This window comes from Oncorhynchus mykiss, chromosome 7, assembly GCF_057628025.1.
Source record: "Oncorhynchus mykiss isolate SJ-2025 chromosome 7, ASM5762802v1, whole genome shotgun sequence".
NCBI lineage: Eukaryota > Metazoa > Chordata > Actinopteri > Salmoniformes > Salmonidae > Oncorhynchus > Oncorhynchus mykiss.
In genome coordinates, this window is record NC_143028.1 from 82940256 (window position 1) to 82964627 (window position 24372).

Here is a 24372-nt window from a genome sequence, read left to right on the forward strand (position 1 = left end):
TTGCTCCTAGATGTTTCCACTTGACAATAACAGCACTTACAGTTGACCCGGGGCAGCTCTAACAGGACAGAAATTTGGCAAACTGACTTGTTGGCAATGTGGCATCCTACGACGGTGCCACGTTGAAAGTCACTGAGCTCGTAGGGGTGGAGTCAGGGAGACCAGGCCAGGAAGACCAGAATGTCACCACACCACTCAGTGAGATATAGGGAGGCTTGCTGTTTCTGTGTCCCAAATTCCCAATAAAAAGTTCCCAAATAATTTGTACCCTTTTTCTCCCCAATTTCATTGTTTCCAATTGGTAGTTACAGTCTTGTCTCATCACTGCAACTCCCGTATGGACTTTGGAGAGGTGAAGCTTGAGAGCCGTGCTCTCGCCGAAACCCTGCCAAGCCACACTGCTTCTTAACACAAACCCTCCCCTAACCCGGACGACGCTGGGCCAATTGTGCGACACCTCAGATCTAACGGTCACAGCCGGCTGTGACACAGCCTGGGATCGAACCCGGGTCTGTAATGACGCAGCTAGCAGGACTACTTGTGACCCACAGTGAGAGGATGCAGGAACACACACACACACACGAGACACAAAGTGACAATAAGATTCTGCAACACTATATTTATACACAAAATCAAAGCAGTATCAAAATGATGTAGAAGGTAGTTTTGGGGTGAAGCCCTCTGCATAGCATTCACACAGTACAAAGTCTGAGCAGAAAGGGATTCTGAACATTGTAACAGCCAGGATAAGAACAGGCTGAGATGGCCTCTGGCTGCATTCCATTATGAAACATGGCTGCCTTGTCTCTGCCCTTAAACACTTGTACCCTGGGCGTATCAGCTCTCCACAAGTACATAGGGGGTAGAGGGAAGTGGTTAAGGACTTTGGATGAAAGCCAGCAAGCTGGGTGGAGGCCAAGTGAACTGTACTCAACTATTCAGCTTGTACTGTGGGAAAGTGGTTCATGAATGGGGCGTGACTTCATATGTCTCTGAATGGGACGTAACCAGGAAGTGACTTCATATGTCTCTGAATGGGACGTGGCAGGGGGGTGCTACACAGGTCTCTGAATGAGACGTGGCCGGGGGACGACGACACACTTCATAGGTCTCTGAATGGGACGTGTCCGGGGGGGGTGACTTCATAGGTCTCTGAATGGGACGTGTCCGGGGGACGGACACACACACTTCATAGGTCTCTGAATGAGACGTGGCCGGGGGACACACACACTTCATAGGTCTCTGAATGAGACGTGGCCGGGGGGGGTGACTTCATAGGTCTCTGAATGAGACATGGCCGGAGGGGGGTGACTTCATAGGTCTCTGAATGGGACGTGTCCGGGGGGGGTGACTTCATAGGTCTCTGAATGGGACGTGTCCGGGGTGGGGGTGACTTCATAGGTCTCTGAATGAGCCGTGGCCGGGGGGGGGACGACACACTTCATAGGTCTCTGAATGGGACGTGGCCGGGGGGGGGGGGGTGACTTCATAGGTCTCTGAATGGGACGTGTCCGAGGGGGGGGGGGGGGGGGGGTGACTTCATAGGTCTCTGAATGGGACGTGGCCGGGGGTGGGGGGGGTGACTTCATAGGTCTCTGAATGGGATGTGGCCGGGGGGTGACTTCATAGGTCTCTGAATGGGACGTGGCCGGGGGGGGGGGGGGTGACTTCATAGGTCTCTGAATGGGACGTGGCCGGGGGGGGGGGGGGGTGACTTCATAGGTCTCTGAATGGGACGTGTCCGGGCCGTGACGTCCCAGACCTCAATGTGTAAGTGTGTGTTTACATTCCCACAAGCCATTTCAATAACACACATGGTTTGTTAATCTATCACTAACGGATACAGGGAAGTCTGTTTGGATTTAGTCAAAACCATGGACTCAGACCCTCTTCTCATAATCTCTTGGTTGGTTTAAAAGGTGAACATAGCAGAGTGGTTGATTAGGTAAAAACATTGATTAATCAAAATAAATGCTTTTTAAAAACATTAAAACTGGTCATGAAAAATAAACTTCTATGCTTTATGAAAATCCATGCACTCCCCAGAGAGTCGATAACCCTTATTGCTTCTGTTTACCAACACGTGTATGAGTGGGTGTATCCCTGTGTGTGTGTGTGTATATATATATATATATATGTCTCATAGGGCAGGTCTCTGTGTGTCTGGGACCGTGTGATTGGCTGAGGGCTGTATTTTCTTCCTCCTCTTCACCAGAAGGGGATTGGAGGACTCCTCAATGGTCTTGATTTTGACTTGCTCATAGTCCACTCTCATGGTCGCTAAGGCGCTATTCATCTCCTCCTGAGAGACACACAGACAGGAAGTTCATCAGACAACGTTCTGTAACAACATCCCACTGACGTCTAGGTAGGAAGACATATTTAATTAAAACATTTTCTTTACCAAGACACCGGCGGCCCCAAAAAGAGCATCCCACTGGGCTTGGCTTGGAACCCTCTCACTGGGCTACATAGGGACTAGTGTGCACTACATAGGGACTAGTGTGCACTACATAGGGACTAGTGTGCACTACATAGGGACTAGTGTGCACTACATAGGGACTAGTGTGCACTACATAGGGACTAGTGTGCACTACATAGGGGAAAGTGTTCCATTTAGGATGCATTCAGTCTCACCCTGAGGTCCTCCCAAGCATCTCTCTCCTCGATCAGAACTCGCCTGGTGTGGAGAGGAATCTGGGGAACCTCCATCGACTGCTACAGAGAAAGAGACACACACACACTAGGGATGAGACACACACACACACACACTAGGGATGAGACACACACACACACACACTAGGGATGAGACACACACACACACACACACACACACTAGGGATGAGACACACACACACGATGAGACACACACACACACACAGGATGAGACACACACACACACACAGGATGAGACACACACACAGGATGAGACACACACACACACACAGGATGAGACACACACACACACACACACACACACACACTAGGGATGAGACACACACATACGCGATGTGACACACACTCACACACAAGCGATGTGACACACACGCTAGGGATGTGACAAATGGAAAATGTTAATTGTTTTCCGTTAAATGAATAACATATATGTACACACACACTAGGGATGTACCAGTCAAAAGATTGGACACACCTACTCATTCAAGGGTTTTTCTTTATTTGAGCTATTTTCTACATTGTAGAATAATAGTGAAGACATCAAAACTATGAAATAACACATACGGAATCATGTAGTAACCAAAAAAGTGTTAAACAAATATTCATTTATTTCATATATGAGATTCTTTAAAGTAGCCACCATTTGCCTTGACAGCTTTGCACACTCTTGGCATTCTCTCAACCTGCTTCACCTGGAATTCTTTTCCAACAGTCTTGAACGAGTTCCCACATATGCTGAGCACTTGTTGGCTACTTTCCTTCACTCGGAGGTTCAACTCATCCCAAAACATCTCAATTGGGTTGAGGTCGGGTGATTGTGGAGGCCAGGTCATCTGATGCAGCACTCCATCACTCTCCTTCTTGGTCAAACAGCCCTGACACAGCCTGGAGGTGTGTTGGGTCATTGTCCTGTTGAAAAACAAATGATAGTCCCACTAAGCGCAAACCAGATGTGATGGTGTATCACTGCAGAATGCAAAAAAATGTCTCTCAAATTTGGACTCACTTTCCACCGGTCTAATGTCCATTGCTTGTGTTTCTTGGCCCAAGAAAGTCTCTTCTTCTTATTGGTGCACTTTAGTAGTGGTTTCTTTGCAGAAATTCGACCACGAAGGCAAGATTCATGCAGTCTCAACTGAACAGTTGATGTTGAGATGTGTCTGTTACTTGAACACTGAAGCATTTATTTGGGCTGCAATTTCAGAGGCTGGTAACTGTAATGAACTTATCCTCTGCAGCAGAGGTAACTCTGGGTCTTCCTTTCCTGTGGCGGTCCTCATGAGAGACAGCTTCATCATAGCACTTGATAGTTTTTGCGACTACACTTGAAGAAACTTTCAAAGTTCTTGAAATGTTCCGTATTGACTGACCTTCATGTCTTAAAGTGATGATGGACTGACCTTCATGTCTTAAAGTGATGATGGACTGACCTTCATGTCTTAAAGTGATGATGGACTGACCTTCATGTCTTAAAGTGATGATGGACTGACCTTCATGTCTTAAAGTGATGATGGACTGACCTTCATGTCTTAAAGTGATGATGGACTGACCTTCATGTCTTAAAGTAATGATGGACTGACCTTCATGTCTTAAAAGTAATGATGGACTGACCTTCATGTCTTAAAGTGATGATGGACTGACCTTCATGTCTTAAAGTAATGATGGACTGACCTTCATGTCTTAAAGTGATGATGGACTGACCTTCATGTCTTAAAGTGATGATGGACTGACCTTCATGTCTTAAAGTGATGATGGACTGACCTTCATGTCTTAAAGTGATGATGGACTGACCTTCATGTCTTAAAGTGATGATTGACTGACCTTCATGTCTTAAAGTGATGATGGACTGACCTTCATGTCTTAAAGTGATGATGGACTGACCTTCATGTCTTAAAGTGATGATGGACTGACCTTCATGTCTTAAAGTAATGATGGACTGACCTTCATGTCTTAAAGTGATGATGGACTGACCTTCATGTCTTAAAGTAATGATGGACTGACCTTCATGTCTTAAAGTGATGATTGACTGACCTTCATGTCTTAAAGTAATGATGGACTGACCTTCATGTCTTAAAGTGATGATTGACTGACCTTCATGTCTTAAAGTAATGATGGACTGACCTTCATGTCTTAAAGTGATGATTGACTGACCTTCATGTCTTAAAGTAGTTTCTCTTTGTAATTTTTTTGGAGAGGTATTTTTCTTTTGACTAGACAGAGTCTGGAGACGCCGTGGAGAACGTTCTGCTGCCTGCAACATCCTCCAGCATGACCGGTTTGGCGGTGGGCCAGTCATGGTGTGGGGTGGCATTTCTTTGGGGGGCCGCACAGCCCTCCATGTGCTCGCCAGAGGTAGCCTGACTGCCATTAGGTACCGAGATGAGATCCTCAGACCCCTTGTGAGACCCGTTCCCGTTCCCCAGACCTGAATCCAATTGAGCACATCTGGGACATCATGTCTCGCTCCATCCATTTATATATTTATATATATATATATATTTAAAAAAATAAAAAAATAATATATATATATACAGTGCCTTGCGAAAGTATTTGGCCCCCTTGAACTTTGCGACCTTTTGCCACATTTCAGGCTTCAAACATAAAGATATAAAACTCTTTTTTTGTGAAGAATCAACAACAAGTGGGACACAATCATGAAGTGGAACGACATTTATTGGATATTTCAAACTTTTTTAACAAATCAAAAACTGAAAAATTGGGCGTGCAAAATTATTCAGCTCCCTTAAGTTAATCCTTTGTAGCGCCACCTTTTGCTGCGATTACAGCTGTAAGTCGCTTGGGGTATGTCTCTATCAGTTTTGCACATCGAGAGACTGACATTTTTTCCCATTCCTCCTTGCAAAACAGCTCGAGCTCAGTGAGGTTGGATGGAGAGCATTTGTGAACAGCAGTTTTCAGTTCTTTCCACAGATTCTCGATTGGATTCAGGTCTGGACTTTGACTTGGCCATTCTAACACCTGGATATGTTTATTTTTGAACCATTCCATTGAAGATTTTGCTTTATGTTTTGGATCATTGTCTTGTTGGAAGACAAATCTCCGTCCCAGTCTCAGGTCTTTTGCAGACTCCATCAGGTTTTCTTCCAGAATGGTCCTGTATTTGGCTCCATCCATCTTCCCATCAATTTTAACCATCTTCCCTGTCCCTGCTGAAGAAAAGCAGGCCCAAATCATGATGCTGCCACCACCATGTTTGACAGTGGGAATGGTGTGTTCAGGGTGTTGCTTTTACGCCAAACATAACATTTTGCATTGTTGCCAAAAAGTTCAATTTTGGTTTCATCTGACCAGAGCACCTTCTTCCACATGTTTGGTGTGTCTCCCAGGTGGCTTGTGGCAAACTTTAACCGACACTTTTTGTGGATATCTTTAAGAAATGGCTTTCTTCTTGCCACTCTTCCATAAAGGCCAGATTTGTGCAATATACGACTGATTGTTGTCCTATGGACAGAGTCTCCCACCTCAGCTGTAGATCTCTGCAGTTCATCCAGAGTGATCATGGGCCTCTTGGCTGCATCTCTGATCAGTCTTCTCCTTGTATGAGCTGAAAGTTTAGAGGGACGGCCAGGTCTTGGTAGATTTGCAGTGGTCTGATACTCCTTCCATTTCAATATTATCGCTTGCACAGTGCTCCTTGGGATGTTTAAAGCTTGGGAAATCTTTTTGTATCCAAATCCGGCTTTAAACTTCTTCACAACAGTATCTCGGACCTGCCTGGTGTGTTCCTTGTTCTTCATGATGCTCTCTCTATTATATATATATAATAATATTATAATAATATATATATATACACACATACATATATAATATACATTTATATATATATATATGTGTGTGTGTATGTGTGTGTATATATATATATGACATTTGTAATGTATTTATTATTTTGAAACTTCTGTGAGTAATGTTCACTGTTTATTTTTATTGTTTATTTCACTTTTGTATATTATCAACCTCACTTGCTTTGGCAATGTTAACACGTTTCCCATGCCAATAAAGCCCCTTGAATTGAATTGACAGGGGAGAGGAGAGAGAGAAACTCACGTTGATCCATGGATTGTTCATGAACTCGATGATGGTCAACCTCTGCGTGGGCTCGGTCTTCAGCAGGGTTCTGATGAGCTGCTTGGCTACACACACAAACACACACACTAGAATTAAGTAACTATTAAGGTACATTTATATTGTGGAAATCCAGGATGGCGAAGTACACTCTATATGTGAATTACCACGTACTGGAGCGCCAAGTGTGGACCAAAATATTCCTGAACAGCTTCTACCCCCAAGCCACCAGACTACTGAACAGCTTCTACCCCCCAAGCCGTCAGACTGATGAACAGCTTCTACCCCCAAGCCATCAGAAAGCTGAACAGCTTCTACCCCCAAGCCATCAGAAAGCTGAACAGCTTCTACCCCCCAAGCCATCAGACTGCTGAACAGCTTCTACCCCAAGCCGTCAGACTGATGAACAGCTTCTACCTCCCAAGCCACCAGAAAGCTGAACAGCTTCTACCCCCAAGCCATCAGACTGCTGAACAGCTTCTACACCCAGCCATCAGACTGCTGAACAGCTTCTACACCAAGCCATCAGACTGCTGAACAGCTTCTACACCCAGCCATCAGACTGCTGAACAGCTTCTACACCCAGCCATCAGACTGCTGAACAGCTTCTACACCAAGCCATCAGACTGCTGAACAGCTTCTACACCAAGCCATCAGACTGCTGAACAGCTTCTACACCAAGCCATCAGACTGCTGAACAATTATTTATTATACAAGTCCACCATACAAGCCCACTATACAAGCCCACTATACAAGCCAAGCCACACTTACCCTCCTCTGATACGTCAGACCACTCTGGGTTAGGAAACTCATACTGTCCCATCCTGATTCTCTTCTTCATCCCAGGAGAGATGGCCAGACCATGGTTAGAGTAGAACGGTGGATAACCACATAACCTGGGGGGGGGACAGGGGACAGGGGACAGGGGACAGAAGAGAGAGATGGACAGACCCTTAGAGTAGAACCAAGGTTAGAAGGAAGGAGAGATGAGACTAGAATCATTCAATATTCAGTTTAGAAACACACAACCCGTTTAGGAAACACAACCCGCTGAGAAACACATAGGACAGGTAGGAGTGTAAAGGGTTAACCCTATAATAATGATACAGATAGAGGTAGGAGTGTAAAGGGTTAACCCTATAATAATGATACAGATATAGAGGTAGGAGTGTAAAGGGTTAACCCTATAATAATGATACAGATAGAGGTAGGAGTCGTACTCTCCACAGAGCTGGGCTTTACGGAAGAGTGCCCAGAAAAAAAGCCATTGCTTAAAGAAAAAAAAAGAAGCAAACACGTTTGGTGTTTGCCAAGAAGCATGTGGGAGACTCCCCAAACATATGGAAGAAAGTACTCTGGTCAGATGAAACCAAAATTGAGCTTTTTCGCCATCAAGGAAAACGCTATGTCTGGCGCAAACCCAACACCTCTCATCACCCCGAGAACACCATCCCCCCAATGAAGCATGGTGGTGGCATATGTTTTTCATTGGCAGGGTCTGGGAAACTGGTCAGAATTGAAGGAGTGATGGATGGAGCTAATTACAGGGAAATTCTTGAGGGAAACCTGTTTCAGTCTTCCAGAGATTTGAGACTGGGACGGAGGTTCACCTTCCAGCAGGACAATGACCCTAAGCATACTGCTAAAGCAACACTCTAGTGGTTTAAGGGGAAGCATTTAAATGTCTTGGAATGGCCTAGTCAAAGCCCAGACCTCAATCCAATTGAGAATCTGTGGTATGACTTCGCTGTACACAAGCGGAATCCATCCAACTTGAAGGAGCAGTTTTGCCTTGAAGAATGGGCAAATATCCCAGTGGCTAGATGTGCCAAACTTTAGAGACATACCCCAAGAGACTTTCAGCTGTAATGTGCTGCAGAAGGTGGCAGTGCAAATTATTGACTTTGGGGGGGGGTTAATAGTTATGCACGCTCAAGTTTTCAGTTTTTCACAATAAAACATATTTTGCATCTTCAAAGTGGTAGGCATGTTGTGTAAATGAAATTATACAACCCCCCCCCCCCAAAAAAACAAAATATATATATATATATATATTTTAATTCCAGGTTATAAGGCAACAAAATAAGAAAAATGCCAAGGGGGGTGGATACCACTGTATGGGGGTAGGAGTGTAAAGTTAACAGGACTTACAGGATGTACATGATGACACCTAGCGACCACATGTCACATGACTTATCATACTTCTCTGGTCCCAACACCTCTGGAGCTGAGAGAGAGAGAGAGAGAGAGCGAGATACATATCACCAATATTGATCTTCCCCTCACTATTAGTAATACAACTATCTATATTGTTAAAACACTGGACGCAGCTGATCATACAAACACTTTGCAATGTTCACTGTTAATTTCTGTTTTTTTTTGTTGTTCTGTTTATTTCATTTGTAAACATAAAGCCCTTTGAAGAGACAGAGAAAATTCAAGACCGTAAACTATCCTAATGGTACATTCTGTATAGTTCACGCAAGATGAGTGTGAGGTGCGTGGGTCTGTGCGTGTCCTTACCAACGTAGTATGGTGTGTAGCAGGGGGTGACCAGTGAGTTGTGTGTGGTGGTCTCTTTAGCAAAACCAAAGTCTGTCAGTTTCAGCAGAGCATTAGGCCTCTTAGATAAATACAGTAGGTTCTCTGGCTGCAGAAGGGACGAGAGAACGAGCGAGGAGGTCAGTCACTATGGTTATATAATCATATTATAGAGTCAGCGATATAAGAAGGGGAAGCTTACAAGTCAGCGGTAAGGGGTTAGAGGTCGAGGGGCAGGGGTTAGGTACCTTGACATCTCTGTGAGCGATGTTGATGGCATGAAGGAACTGAATGGCCTCTCCTATACTCTTCATGATATCAGAGGCCTCTGAAATACACACAAAGTTAGCAAACAGATAAAGTTTTTGCCTCTGTGTCTGTGTGTGTTCTACCTCTCTCTGTGAAGGCCTGGTCTCCTCTGTCCTGGATACGACTGAACAGCTCTCCCCCATCCATGCTGTAACACACACACACACACACACACACACACAGTTAGGGCCGAATTATAGTAAATCTAATCTGGATTCTCACGATGAGGTAGACCACACACACCACTCTGCATGCTACAGGCGGAAGGGTCTGAAACAAAACCAAGTGTTTGTCAGAACGTGTCATCTCTGGCAGCTTTCCAGTAAACTAACCCCAACACCCCCCTCCCATCTCTCTGGGGTTAGTTTACTGGAAAGCTGCCAGAGAGGGCAAGGGGTCTCAGTCATTCAGAAAGGGAAACAGAAGAAAAAACAAAGACCTTAGAAGAGATGAAAAAAAGAGAAACAGAGAGAGAGAGAGAGAAAAAAACCCTGACAGACAGACAGAGAGACCATCTTAATTATCTGCACCAGTCATGTGAACAGGCTCAACCAACCAAAAGCCTCAAAACACAATTAAGAAAAACGCATTGGAAATGTTGCCTTTTCTTCTAACATCAAACGCTGTGACAGTCATGAAAAGCTATTGAAAACTGCTGCTACTGCTGTAAATGCTGTGACCACAAAAAACACCATCCCCAAGTGACAGCGATTACCACACCATGAGAATGTGCACCCCGGTGTGTGTGTGTGTGTGTGTGTGTGTGTGTGAGAGAGAGAAGAAGTTCAGTGGTTTGATATCTCTCACGCCTCGTTAGTGGAAATAGAACAGTAAGTCAACGGAACTAACCTGGTTTAGGAGAAACGAATCAGCTTCATTTAACTCAACATGCTACTCTGCCGGCTCAGACGGCATCCCAAGCCGTGTCCTCAGAGCACGCGCAGACCAGCCGGCTGGTGTGTTTACGGACATATTAAAGTCGAAGTTGACCCCAAACTTCTGAACGGTCGTGTTTGTCTCGTGTCTGAGCCGTTGAATTGGCGACTTCACTTTTAGACAAAACATCCTGATTATTATAAATATGAAAATATTTTAAAAAATGAATGATTTGTTTGTGTTTCTGTTCCAAAGTAATGCGGGCAACAACATGAAACTGGTTGTAACCCGTGTATTTAAAGCGATGCCACATACACATTGAAGGAGTAGAGAAATAATGTTTTCAGATCTTTTATGCGTTTTTATGGGCTAATAGCAGTATGGGCTAATAGCAGTAAGGGCTAATAGCAGTATGGGCTAATAGCAGTATGGGCTAATAGCAGTATGGGCTAATAGCAGTAAGGGCTAATAGCAGTAAGGGCTAATAGCAGTATGGGCTAATAGCAGTATGGGCTAATAGCAGTAAGGGCTAATAGCAGTAAGGGATAATAGCAGTAAGGGCTAATAGCAGTAAGGGCTAATAGCAGTATGGGCTAATAGCAGTATGGGCTAATAGCAGTATGGGCTAATAGCAGTATGGGCTAGTAGCAGTATGGGCTAATAGCAGTATGGGCTAGTAGCAGTATGGGCTAATAGCAGTATGGGCTAATAGCAGTATGGGCTAATAGCAGTATGGGCTAATAGCAGTATGGGCTAATAGCAGTATGGGCTAGTAGCAGTATGGGCTAATAGCAGTATGGGCTAATAGCAGTATGGGCTAATAGCAGTATGGGCTAATAGCAGTATGGGCTAATAGCAGTATGGGCTAATAGCAGTAAGGGATAATAGCAGTATGGGCTAATAGCAGTAAGGGCTAATAGCAGTATGGGCTAATAGCAGTATGGGCTAATAGCAGTATGGGCTAATAGCAGTATGGGCTAGTAGCAGTATGGGCTAATAGCAGTATGGGCTAATAGCAGTATGGGCTAATAGCAGTATGGGCTAATAGCAGTATGGGCTAATAGCAGTATGGGCTAATAGCAGTATGGGCTAGTAGCAGTATGGGCTAATAGCAGTATGGGATAATAGCAGTATGGGCTAATAGCAGTATGGGCTAATAGCAGTAAGGGATAATAGCAGTATGGGCTAATAGCAGTAAGGGCTAATAGCAGTATGGGCTAGTAGCAGTATGGGCTAGTAGCAGTATGGGCTAATAGCAGTATGGGCTAATAGCAGTATGGGATAATAGCAGTAAGGGATAATAGCAGTATGGGCTAATAGCAGTAAGGGATAATAGCAGTATGGGCTAATAGCAGTATGGGCTAGTAGCAGTATGGGCTAATAGCAGTATGGGCTAATAGCAGTATGGGCTAGTAGCAGTATGGGATAATAGCAGTAAGGGATAATAGCAGTATGGGCTAATAGCAGTAAGGGATAATAGCAGTATGGGCTAATAGCAGTAAGGGCTAATAGCAGTATGGGCTAATAGCAGTAAGGGCTAATAGCAGTATGGGCTAGTAGCAGTATGGGCTAGTAGCAGTATGGGCTAATAGCAGTAAGGGCTAATAGCAGTATGGGCTAATAGCAGTAAGGGCTAATAGCAGTATGGGCTAATAGCAGTAAGGCCAAATACACCTTTTCATCAAATAATTATTTTTTCTATACAGGACCAGTCAAAAGTTTGGACACACCTACTCTTTCAAGGGGTTTTCTTTATTTGTACTATTTTCTACATTGTAGAAACATAGTGAAGACATCAAAACGATGAAATAACATATGGAATCATGTAGAGTGTACAAAGCTGTCATCAAGGCAAAGGGTGGCTGCTTTGAATGATCTAAAATCGATGTATATTGTTTAACACTTTTTTGGTTACTACATGATTCCATATACGCCATTTCATAGGTTTTGATGACTTCACTATTATTCTACAACGCTCCCTCCTATGGCTCTCTCACAACGTCACAGCATAATAGAGAAAATAAAAACATGTTTGAGAAAACATTTAAATTGGGAATATATTTCGTAGAACAGACATGATTCTGTCTGTATTAGGCTACGTCATGTGTTAGGCTACGTCCAAACCATATAACCACTGTCTCCCGAATTTTTAGCACAATCCTCTTTTTTTTTTGTCCCAAGTGTGTGTATTTTTTAAATGTGGGCAGTGTCGTGTAGCACCCACCATTCCATGACTATGAGCAGACACTTCCTGCCCTGGTAGAGGTTTTCAAAGACGTCCACGATGCGTACGATGGTGGAACAGGGCGACGCCCTACAGTGAAGATCCACCTCCCTCCGAGCCTTCGCACAGTCCTGCAGCATCTACACACACACACACACACACGGACACACACACACACACACGTTAAAGAAGCTTGTGAAAGCCAGAAAGGCTCAAAAGGAGCCCACCTCCTGTTTCTGTAGTGAAGCAGCTTGATGTACCAGTACACCCCCTAGTTTATAGCAGGGTCACATTATCAACAGTACTCTCATTTTATCACAGTTAACCCAACCCTCTAGGATACATCCACATTGCCCTTATAACCAAGGTCTCTAGTAATGTAGTGGCAGAGAGAAAGGAATATCTGTGTTCGTGGTGCGGTGTAGTGGCGCCCTCTATGGGTGGCAGTCAGTAATTACAGCTAGGTTAACAGAAGTCGTTCCACATCAAAAAACACCAGAAACCATCTCAGATTGTTCTGAAATTGTGTCTGTAGTTAGAAACAGATAAGATTTACATTCCTGAAACATCATTTAAAAAATATTATTTGATCTGAGAGAAATTATTCTAATTAACTAAACTCAAAATTGTCCATGGTGTCCAGCTCAGGATAACCAAAACATGTCTTTATTAAAAGACCATCAGAAAGAACGTATTCAGTCAACACATATATATATATATATATTTTAAGAATATCATGGAACATAATTGAACATTTTAGTTACTCCATGCTTGTCTCAGAGCAGTGCGAAACGGTGCTGAAATAGTTGACCACAGCGGGTAGGCTATATTATATCACGATATTTAAGATAATTTAGTTTTCAAAAAAACGAAAGTGAGCGATTGTAATCTGAATAAAAAGGCCAAAATATTTACTGTAGTTTTTAGAGGGAGAGAAACCATAAGCCCAACTTGCCTATTTTTTTTTTAGACAAGGACATCCCGGCCAGCCGAACCCTCCCTATGGGACTCCCAATGTGATACAGCCTGGATTCGAACCAGGGACTGTAGAGATGCCTCTCGTTAATAACAATAACTTTTTTTTTACACTTCCATGTTATTAAAAGGTTCCAATTGATAACGTTTTTATTTATTTATTTTTACATCAATTCGTATATTTGAATTTAACCACAATATTTGTTGTATTATTTGTTCGGTCTTTAATTATAATAATAAATCGCTTTGTTAAAAAAATATCTATATATATTTTGGAGATTATTTTGTTTTCAAATAAGGGCCATTCTTGAACGTGGAGTGAGACATTGTTACTAATTTGTAAATTAAGTTGGTTTGTTATTTAGAGTCGCCTCATGGCTCCCAGTCGCGGCCGGCACGGGTATTGAACCAGCATCTGTAGCAGGGCAGTTTGCACTGCAATGCAGTGTCTTAAACCTAAATAGAAACTGATAATTGTGCACAACTTCACAACTTGCGCCACTCGGGTGCTGTACAATGTGACTGGTCGGGAGTAGGCTACAGTACTACAGTAAGAGCAAAATAATCCTAACATTTCCACACCCTAATTGTAGTCTACGTTTCTCTTAGAATATACACCTTAGTGTAACAACAGTATTAGTAAGTAATACTGAAGTTGTGCACAATTATCAGTTTCTATTTAGGTTTATGTCGCCCATTCATTGTCAGTTAGAGACACAGTAGCGCCTTGGGATCCAAAAGCATAATCAGTGCTCTAACTCCCCCTTGTGGTGGTCTGGAGCAATGACGTGGTGACACAGGGTACTGTACTAAACCACAAATTACCTCTAAGTCCCGCAGCATAATCACAAAACCTTTAGTTGAGCAACCGCAGTGCATTCGGAAAGTATTCAGACCCCTTGACTTTTTCCACCTTTTGTTAGGTTACAGCTAGGGCTGTGGCGGTCACGAAATTTCGTCAGATGGTGATTGTGATGCATATAACTGTCAGTCTCACGGTAATTGACCGTTAATTAACATAACACATTTTACATCTCCTGGCTTCCACACAGACTACAAGCCACTGATGCAGACCTTTGGAACAGCTACAAACAAGTCTAATAAATCCATATAGTCTACCTACACCATCACAATAAATCCATGTAATATAGTCTACCTACACCATCACAATAAATCCATGTAATATAGTCTACCTACACCGTCACAATAAATCCATGTAATATAGTCTACCTACACCGTCACAATAAATCCATGTAATATAGTCTACCTACACCATCACAATAAATCCATGTAATATAGTCTACCTACACCATCACAATAAATCCATGTAATATAGTCTACCTACACCATCACAATAAATCCATGTAATATAGTCTACCTACACCATCACAATAAATCCATGTAATATAGTCTACCTACACCGTCACAATAAATCCATGTAATATAGTCTACCTACACCGTCACAATAAATCCATGTAATATAGCCTACACCTTCACAATAAATCCATGTAATATAGTCTACACCATCACAATAAATCCATGTAATATAGTCTACCTACACCATCACAATAAATCCATGTAATATAGTCTACCTACACCATCACAATAAATCCATGTAATATAGTCTACCTACACCGTCACAATAAATCCATGTAATATAGTCTACACCGTCACAATAAATCCATGTAATATAGTCTACACCGTCACAATAAATCCATGTAATATAGTCTACACCATCACAATAAATCCATGTAATATAGTCTACCTACACCATCACAATAAATCCATGTAATATAGTCTACACCATCACAATAAATCCATGTAATATAGTCTACACCGTCACAATAAATCCATGTTATATAGTCTACACCATCACAATAAATCCATGTAATATAGTCTACCTACACCATCACAATAAATCCATGTAATATAGTCTACCTACACCATCACAATAAATCCATGTAATATAGTCTACACCGTCACAATAAATCCATGTAATATAGTCTACACCATCACAATAAATCCATGTAATATAGTCTACACCATCACAATAAATCCATGTAATATAGTCTGCCTACACCATCACAATAAATCCATGTAATATAGTCTACACCATCACAATAAATCCATGTAATATAGTCTACACCGTCACAATAAATCCATGTAATATAGTCTACACCGTCACAATAAATCCATGTAATATAGTCTACACCGTCACAATAAATCCATGTAATATAGTCTACACCATCACAATAAATCCATGTAATATAGTCTACACCATCACAATAAATCCATGTAATATAGTCTACACCGTCACAATAAATCCATGTAATATAGTCTACACCATCACAATAAATCCATGTAATATAGTCTACCTACACCATCACAATAAATCCATGTAATATAGTCTACACCATCACAATAAATCCATGTAATATAGTCTACACCGTCACAATAAATCCATGTAATATAGTCTACACCATCACAATAAATCCATGTAATATAGCCTACCTACACCATCACAATAAATCCATGTAATATAGTCTACCTACACCATCACAATAAATCCATGTAATATAGTCAACACCATCACAATAAATCCATGTAATATAGTCTACACCATCACAATAAATCCATGTAATATAGTCTACCTACACCATCACAATAAATCCATGTATTATAGTCTACCTACACCATCACAATAAATCCATGTAATATAGTCTACCTACACCATCACAATAAATCCATGTAATATAGTCTACACCTTCACAATAAATCCATGTATTATAGTCTACCTACACCATCACAATAAATCCATGTAATATAGTCTACACCTTCACAATAAATCCATGTATTATAGTCTACCTACACCATCACAATAAATCCATGTAATATAGTCTACCTACACCATCACAATAAATCCATGTATTATAGTCTACCTACACCATCACAATAAATCCATGTAATATAGTCTACCTACACCATCACAATAAATCCATGTAATATAGCCTACCTACACCATCACAATAAATCCATGTAATATAGTCTCCCTACACCATCACAATAAATCCATGTAATATAGTCTACCTACACCATCACAATAAATCCATGTAATATAGTCTACCTACACCATCACAATAAATCCATGTAATATAGTCTACCTACACCATCACAATAAATCCATGTAATATAGTCTACCTACACCATCACAATAAATCCATGTAATATAGTCTACCTACACCATCACAATAAATCCATGTAATATAGTCTACCTACACCATCACAATAAATCCATGTAATATAGTCTACCTACACCATCACAATAAATCCATGTAATATAGTCTACCTACACCATCACAATAAATCCATGTAATATAGTCTACCTACACCATCACAATAAATCCATGTAATTTAGTCTACCTACACCGTCACAATAAATCCATGTAATTTAGTCTACACCATCACAATAAATCCATTATTTATTTTAGACAGGTCTAAAGAAACATGATATGAAGAAAATATGAAAATATGATATGAAGAAAATTTAGTTTATTTCAGAAGAACAGATTAACATACTCTGAGTTGTCCTCATGTCCTCATGTTAGGTCCTGATGTGGCTATGCCAAATGGCTGTGGGCTTCACTAGTTCATTTAGCACACTAGATTTGCTTAGAATTCCGTGGCATTATTTTATAGTATGAAGAATACAATTGAAAAAAGCTGAATAAAATAGAAAGTTGTTCTACAAACGTTGGGCTATACGTTTAAACATTTATTTTTTTAGGCTGCATGATGCGACTACTAATGATGATTTTGAAAGACGTTGCTTTAAAAAAGGCTCTACTTAGTTTGTTTGCGCACTTCATCAACCACGGATTCACAATTTGACACTTGATACAGCCTCGAATTTCACGGCGGCATCGCCTCTCTGTGGCCGTAATGCACGGTAAAAAAAAAAAAATCCATGCCTTTTGTGGCCAGTGGCCGTTGTGCGCTTCTCCCGGAGTGCTGTGTGCTCCATCACCTGATCTCACAAGTGAAGACAGACACATCGGAGACGCAACTGCTGAATTATCCAATTCCGAGGAGCATATTGAAAGAACTGTCCACGTTTACTTTTCGTCAGCCAACAAGATGAGTAGGCCTAATGAACAGAAAAAAGCACTAGCCCATGTCAATCTACTATCCGCCATAGTACAAAATTCATCCTATTCTATTCTGTGCGAGAAATAAATATTCCAAACCGTCTGGGACAGTTGTGGGATGGGCTAGATCCCAAATGAATACAAAAACATTTTTTTTTACGCAATGTGGCAGACGCAACAGATCAGAACATTAAGCTTAAAATGTTGATAAACTATTAGTAATGATAGTAAAGCACATGGTAGCGTGAATGTTCCATTAGCGGAAAACGCCATTATCAAAAGTGATCGCAAATGTGATTGTGCAGGCCATGCTTTTATAATAAAAGTGCATTTTTTTTTAATGGTGAAAATGAACTTCCCCCACACTTGAAACTCACACTCTGCTTATGTATCCCAGTTAGGCTCTTGTAAAATGGATTAATGTGCTTCATTCAAATGAACCTTTATTGGTCGCATGTTTAGCAGATGTTATTGTGGGTGTAGTGAAATACTTGTGTATTCCAACTAGAGGTCGGCCAATTAATTAGGGCCGATTTCAAGTTCTCATAACAAATCGGAAATCGGTATTTTTGGACACCGATTTTACACCTTTATTTAATCTTTATTTAACCAGGCAAGTCAGTTAAGAACACATTCTTATTTACAATGACGGCCTAGGAACGGTGGGTTAACTGCCTCGTTCAGGGGCAGAACGATAGATTTTCATCTTGTCAGCTCGGGGGATCCAATCTTGCAACCTTACAGTTAACTAGTCCAACGCAATAAAGACCGTTGCACTCCACGAGGAGACTCCCTGCCTGTTACGCGAATGCAGTAAGCCAAGGTAAGTTGCTAGCTAGCATTAAACGTATCTTATAAAAAACAATCAATCATAATCACTAGTTAACGACACATGGTTGATGATATTACTAGATATTATCTAGCGTGTCCTGCGTTGCGTATAATCTGACTGAGCATACAAGCATACAAGTATCTCAGTATCTGACTGAGCGGTGGTAGGCAGAAGCAGGCGCGTAAACATTCATTCAAACAGCACTGTCGTTCGTTTTGCCAGCAGCTCTTCGTTGTGCGTCAAGCATTGCGCTGTTTATGACTTCAAGTCTATCAACTTCCGAGATTAGGCTGGTGTAACCAAAGTGAAATGGCTGGCAAGTTAGCGCGCGCTAATAGCGTTTCAAAAGTCACTCACTCTGAGCCTTGGGGTGGTTGTTTCCCTTGCTCTGCATGGGTAATGCTGCTTCGAGGGTGGCTGTTGTCGTTGTGTTCTTGGTTCAAGCCCAGGGAGGAGCGTGACGGAAGCTATACTGTTACACTGGCAATATTAAAGTGCCTATAAGGGGCGGCAGGGTAGCCTAGTGGTTAGAGCGTTGGACTAGTAACCGAAAGGTTGCAAGTTTGAATCCCCGAGCTGTCGTTCTGCCCCTGAACAAGGCAGTTAACCCACTGTTCCTAGGCCGTCATTGAAAATAAGAATTTGTTCTTCACTTGGCTGGTTAAATAAAATAAAAAAATAAGAACATCCAATAGTCAAAGGTATATGAAATACAAATGGTATAGAGGGAAATATTCCTATAATAACTACAACCTAAAACCTCTTACCTGGGAATATTGAAGACTCGTGTTAAAAGGAACCACCAGCTTTCATTTGTTCTCACTTTCTGAACAAGGAACTTAAACGTTTGCTTTTTCACATGGCACATATTGTACTTTTACTTTCTTCTCCGACACTTTGTTTTTGCATTATTTAAACCAAATTGAACATGTTTCATTATTTACTTGAGGCTAAATTGATTTTATTTATGTATTATATTAAGTGAAAATAAGTGTTCATTCAGTATTATTATTACAAATATTTTTTTTTATTTTTTAAATTGGCCGATTAAAATCAGTATTGGCTTTTTTGGTCCTCCAAAAATCGGTATCGGCGTTAAAAAATCATAATTAGTCGACCTCTAATTCAAACAGTGCTGTAATATCTTTCAGGTCATGTTGATATAGGACTCATTTTACTGTGGATATAGATACTTTTGTACCCGTTTCCTCCAGAATCTTCACAAGGTCCTTTGCTGTTGTTCTGGGATTGATTTGCACTTTTTGCACCAAAGTACATTCATCTCTAGGAGATGCTCTCCTTCCTAAGTGGTATGACAGCTGCATGATCTCATGGTGTTTAAACTTGCATACTATTGTTTGTACAGATAAACGTGGTACCTTCAGGTGTTTGGAAATTGCTCCCAAGGATGAACCAGACTTGGAGGTCTACAATTTATTTTCTGGGGTGAGGTCTTGGATGATTTTTGATTTTCCCATGATGTCAAGCAAAGAGGCACCGAGTTTGAAGGTAGGCCTTGAACTACATCCACAGGTACACCTACAATTGACTCAAATGATGTCAATTAGCCTTTCAGAAGCTTCTAAAGCCAAGACATCATTTTCTGGAATTTTCCAAGCTGTTTAAAAAGGCACAGTCATCTTAGTGAATGTAAATGTCTGACCCACTGGAATTGTGATACACTGAATTATAAATTAAATAATCTGCCTGTAAACAATTGTTGGAAAAATGAAATAAATAAAAACTACATGACCAAAAGTATGTGGACACCAGCTCATCGAACACCTCATTCCAAAAGCATGGCCATTAATATGGAGTTGGTCCCCCCTTTGATGCTATAACAGCCTCCACTCTACTGGGAAGGCTTTCCACTAGATGTAGGAACATTGCCGCGGGGACTTGCTTCCATTCAGCCACAAGAGCATTAGTGCGGTCGGGCACCGATGTTGGGCGATTAGACCCGGCTCGCAGACGGTGTTCCAATTCATCCCAAAGGTGTTCGATGGGGTCGAGGTCAGGGCTCTGTGCAGGCCAGTCAAGTTCTTTCACACCGATCTCGACAAACAATTTCTGTATGGACCTCGATTTGTGCATGGGGGAATTGTCATGCTGAAACAGGAAAGGGCCTTCCCCAAACTGTTGCCACAAAGTTGGAAGCACAGAATCGTCTAGAATATCATTGTATGCTGTAGCGTTAAGATTTCCCTTCACTGGAACTAAGGGGCCCGAACCATGAAAAACAGCCCCAGACCTTCCACCAAACTTTACAGTTGGCACTATGCATTTGTGCAGGTAGCGTTCTCCTGGCATCACCAGATTCGTCCATCAGACTGCCAGATGGTGAAGCGTGATTCATCACTCCAGTGAACGGGTATCACTGCTCCAGAGTCCCATGGCGGTGTGTTTTACACCACTCCAGCAGACGCTTGGCATTGCGCATGGTGATCTTAGGCTTGTGTGCGGCTGCTCGGCCATGGAAACCCATTTCATGAATCTCCCGACGAACAGTTCTTGTGCTGACGTCGCTTCCAGAGGCAGTTGAACTCGTTAGTGAGTTTTGCAACCGAGGACAGGGGATATTGACGTTCTATGCGTATCAGCACTTGGCGGTCCCGTTCTGTGAGCTTGTGCGGCCTACCAATTCGCGGTTGAGCCATTGTTGCTCCTTTGAAGGGGTGTCCACATACTTTTGTGTATATATAATTTTCAACAAAAATCCAAAGATCTGTAGCTCTGTGTCCTACAGCTCTGCACACACACACACAATCAGTCATCATCATGGCTCAGTTAAACTGTAGTGTGTGTGTGTGTGTGTGTGTGTTAGTGCCACATTTTTTCCTAAATCAACCCATTCAATGTCGGTACATCTGCTGTTGAAGTACAATACAAAAACCTGGTCCTTCATTATTTTGGTTCATGTTGCTACAGACACGACCCAGTCGTTAATTCTTTTTGCATTAGTTGCTAGAGAAGTTTAGCAACCAACCTAACGCTTGTGCAACTACGGGAAAAAACAGACGTGTTTAGCTTAGATTGTTGACAACATGTAAACTATATTTAGTGTCCAAAATGTTTGAAAACATAAACACAGCCATTTTTGTCGCTCAAATATCATTGTTACATTGTTAACATGACGACAGTCAAAACACCTCACAACAAGACATGGTAACAATAACAAGACACAACGAACTGAAACCAGCCACCTACCAGTCCCCACAAGGCAGCTTCGTGTCATTGTTGCTAGCTATCTGACCGTTCAGAATCACAACAATGCACACCTTCCAGCCATAGGTCCACCCACTTGGGAGCCAGGCCCAGCCAATCAGAATGAGTTTTTCCCCACAAAAAAGGCTTAATTACAGACAGAAATACTCCAAAGTTCCATCAGCTGTCCAGGTGGCTGAGCCGGTAGGTGAAGAAGCCGGATGTGGAGGTCCTGAGCTAGCATGGTTACATGTGGTCTGCGGTTGTGAGGTCGGTTGGACATACTGCGATATTCTCCCCCAAAAACATTGAAGACGGCTTATGGTAGAGAAATGAACAGAGATAAGACACACTGCTCTGTCTAGGATGCTCCAATCAGGACGCGGAGGTCTGGAGTACCACAATGAGGATGATCCAATCAGGACCCGGAGGTCTGGAATACCACGATGAGGATGCTCCAATCAGGACCCGGAGGCCTGGAGTACCACGATGAGGATGATCCAATCAGGACCCAGAGGTCTGGAGTACCACGATGAGGATGATCCAATCAGAACCCAGAGGTCTGGAGTACCACGATGAGGATGATCCAATCAGGACCCAGAGGTCTGGAGTACCACGATGAGGATGATCCAATCAGGACCCAGAGGTCTGGAGTACCACGATGAGGATGATCCAATCAGGACCCAGAGGTCTGGAGTACCACGATGAGGATGATCCAATCAGGACCCAGAGGTCTGGAGTACCACGATGAGGATGATCCAATCAGGACCAGATAGAGTCAACAGACTCAAGACTCAGTATGATCTGATACAGGGCTCTCCTGGAGTTACCATCTAGTGCACCTGATTCTAATCACTAGCTGGTTGATAAGCTACAGGAGGGTAAACTCTCCAGGAGATCTGAACCTCCAGCTAGTCCCCCCCCCCCCCCACCATTTTCTCCTGTAACCTCTCTCCCTATACTGTAGCAGTCTTTGACGATTGGACTGAGATGGATGTGAACACAAGACGGCTTGCAGCTACCACATTTAATTAACAAACGTGTGATACATTCACCATTACCTCATCGTTCCAATTAAGTGGAATATTCTTTGTTTGTGCAAAAGTCTCGTTCAGGTGGGTTAATATGGAATAGTAATGCTGACTGTATTACAATCATATTGTCACGGTTGTTATTGTTATGTTTTTATTTTTTAATTGTCATATATTCTGTAACTGGTCTCATCAGGTGCTGCTTGCATTTTCAATAGCTCACATCAGTCAACAGCCATTTTAGTGCAGAACAACGTTGCCCGGACACATATGTATTATTTGTAGTGAGACGAAAGAGACATATGGTCAAAGAGTAGCTAATACTAACGATCAAGGTAAGAACAGACATAGCGTTCTACTACCTTTTGATGACTCTGTCGCAGTATTATGAGCATTGGTTTGAGTAGCTAACTAGCTAGTTACGGTGGCTAACTAGCTAGTTAAAAACAAAATAGTTTTTTTTTTACCTAAAAATCAACAACATCTTTCTCGAATATTCAAATGAAAGGAAGTGGTCATAATTAAATCGTTCTCTGAGATTTGAGTGTCACTGTTGACTGTGGCGCTATCTGGCTACCATTTAGGGAATGGGGTTCTCAGAGGAGGTCCCATTTAGGGAATGGGGTTCTCAGAGGAGGTCCCATTTAGGGAATGGGGTTCTCAGAGGAGGTCCCATTTAGGGAATGGGGTTCTCAGAGGAGGTCCCATTTAGGGAATGGGGTTCTCAGAGGAGGTCCCATTTAGGGAATGGGGTTCTCAGAGGAGATCCCATTTAGGGAATGGGGTTCTCAGAGGAGATCCCGTTTAGGGAATGGGGTTCTCAGAGGAGATCCCGTTTAGGGAATGGGGTTCTCAGAGGAGGTCCCGTTTAGGGAATGGGGTTCTCAGAGGAGGTCCCATTTAGGGAATGGGGTTCTCAGAGGTCGTCCCATTTAGGGAATGGGGTTCTCAGAGGAGATCCCGTTTAGGGAATGGGGTTCTCAGAGGAGGTCCCGTTTAGGGAATGGGGTTCTCAGAGGAGATCCCGTTTAGGGAATGGGGTTCTCAGAGGAGGTCCCATTTAGGGAATGGGGTTCTCAGAGGAGATCCCATTTAGGGAATGGGGTTCTCAGAGGAGATCCCGTTTAGGGAATGGGGTTCTCAGAGGAGATCCCGTTTAGGGAATGGGGTTCTCAGAGGAGGTCCCGTTTAGGGAATGGGGTTCTCAGAGGAGGTCCCATTTAGGGAATGGGGTTCTCAGAGGAGGTCCCAAATGACCTTCAGGAATTTGGAGTATTGACCACTGAGGTAAAACAAGAACTGGAGACTGCGTCCAAGATGTCCGACCGTTGTTTTCAAGGTATTCTACTCACATTTACGTACCTCGATTCATGGACCGTCTTTGTCGGGCTTGCATCTGGTTTAAACGGACCAAAATCACTAGCGCTCAGGGAGCAGCGACGACGTCATCATGTTATCCAAAAACACGGCAGACAT

At 42.4% G+C, this 24372-nt stretch overlaps 1 protein-coding gene across 2 annotated transcripts in view; it reads right to left on the reverse strand.

Annotated features, from left to right (window-relative positions):
* Window positions 1–593: 593 nt before the first annotated feature.
* The window catches only part of LOC110528685 (MAP kinase-activated protein kinase 2), a 36422-nt gene continuing 12643 nt past the window's right edge, over window positions 594–24372 (reverse strand). The window contains exons 2-10 of one of the 2 annotated variants that reach the window (XM_090242151.1): window positions 12710–12849; window positions 9693–9757; window positions 9549–9628; window positions 9283–9409; window positions 8911–8986; window positions 7531–7655; window positions 6742–6827; window positions 2638–2715; window positions 594–2302 (exon numbers count right to left, since the gene is read on the reverse strand). In XM_090242151.1, the coding sequence (XP_090098277.1) occupies window positions 2141–2302; window positions 2638–2715; window positions 6742–6827; window positions 7531–7655; window positions 8911–8986; window positions 9283–9409; window positions 9549–9628; window positions 9693–9757; window positions 12710–12849 (939 nt within the window). In that variant the 3' untranslated portion in view covers window positions 594–2140. Of the gene's footprint in view, window positions 2303–2637; window positions 2719–6741; window positions 6828–7530; window positions 7656–8910; window positions 8987–9282; window positions 9410–9548; window positions 9629–9692; window positions 9758–12709; window positions 12850–24372 lie in introns of both variants that reach the window. The other variant, XM_090242150.1, reaches the window with a different exon arrangement.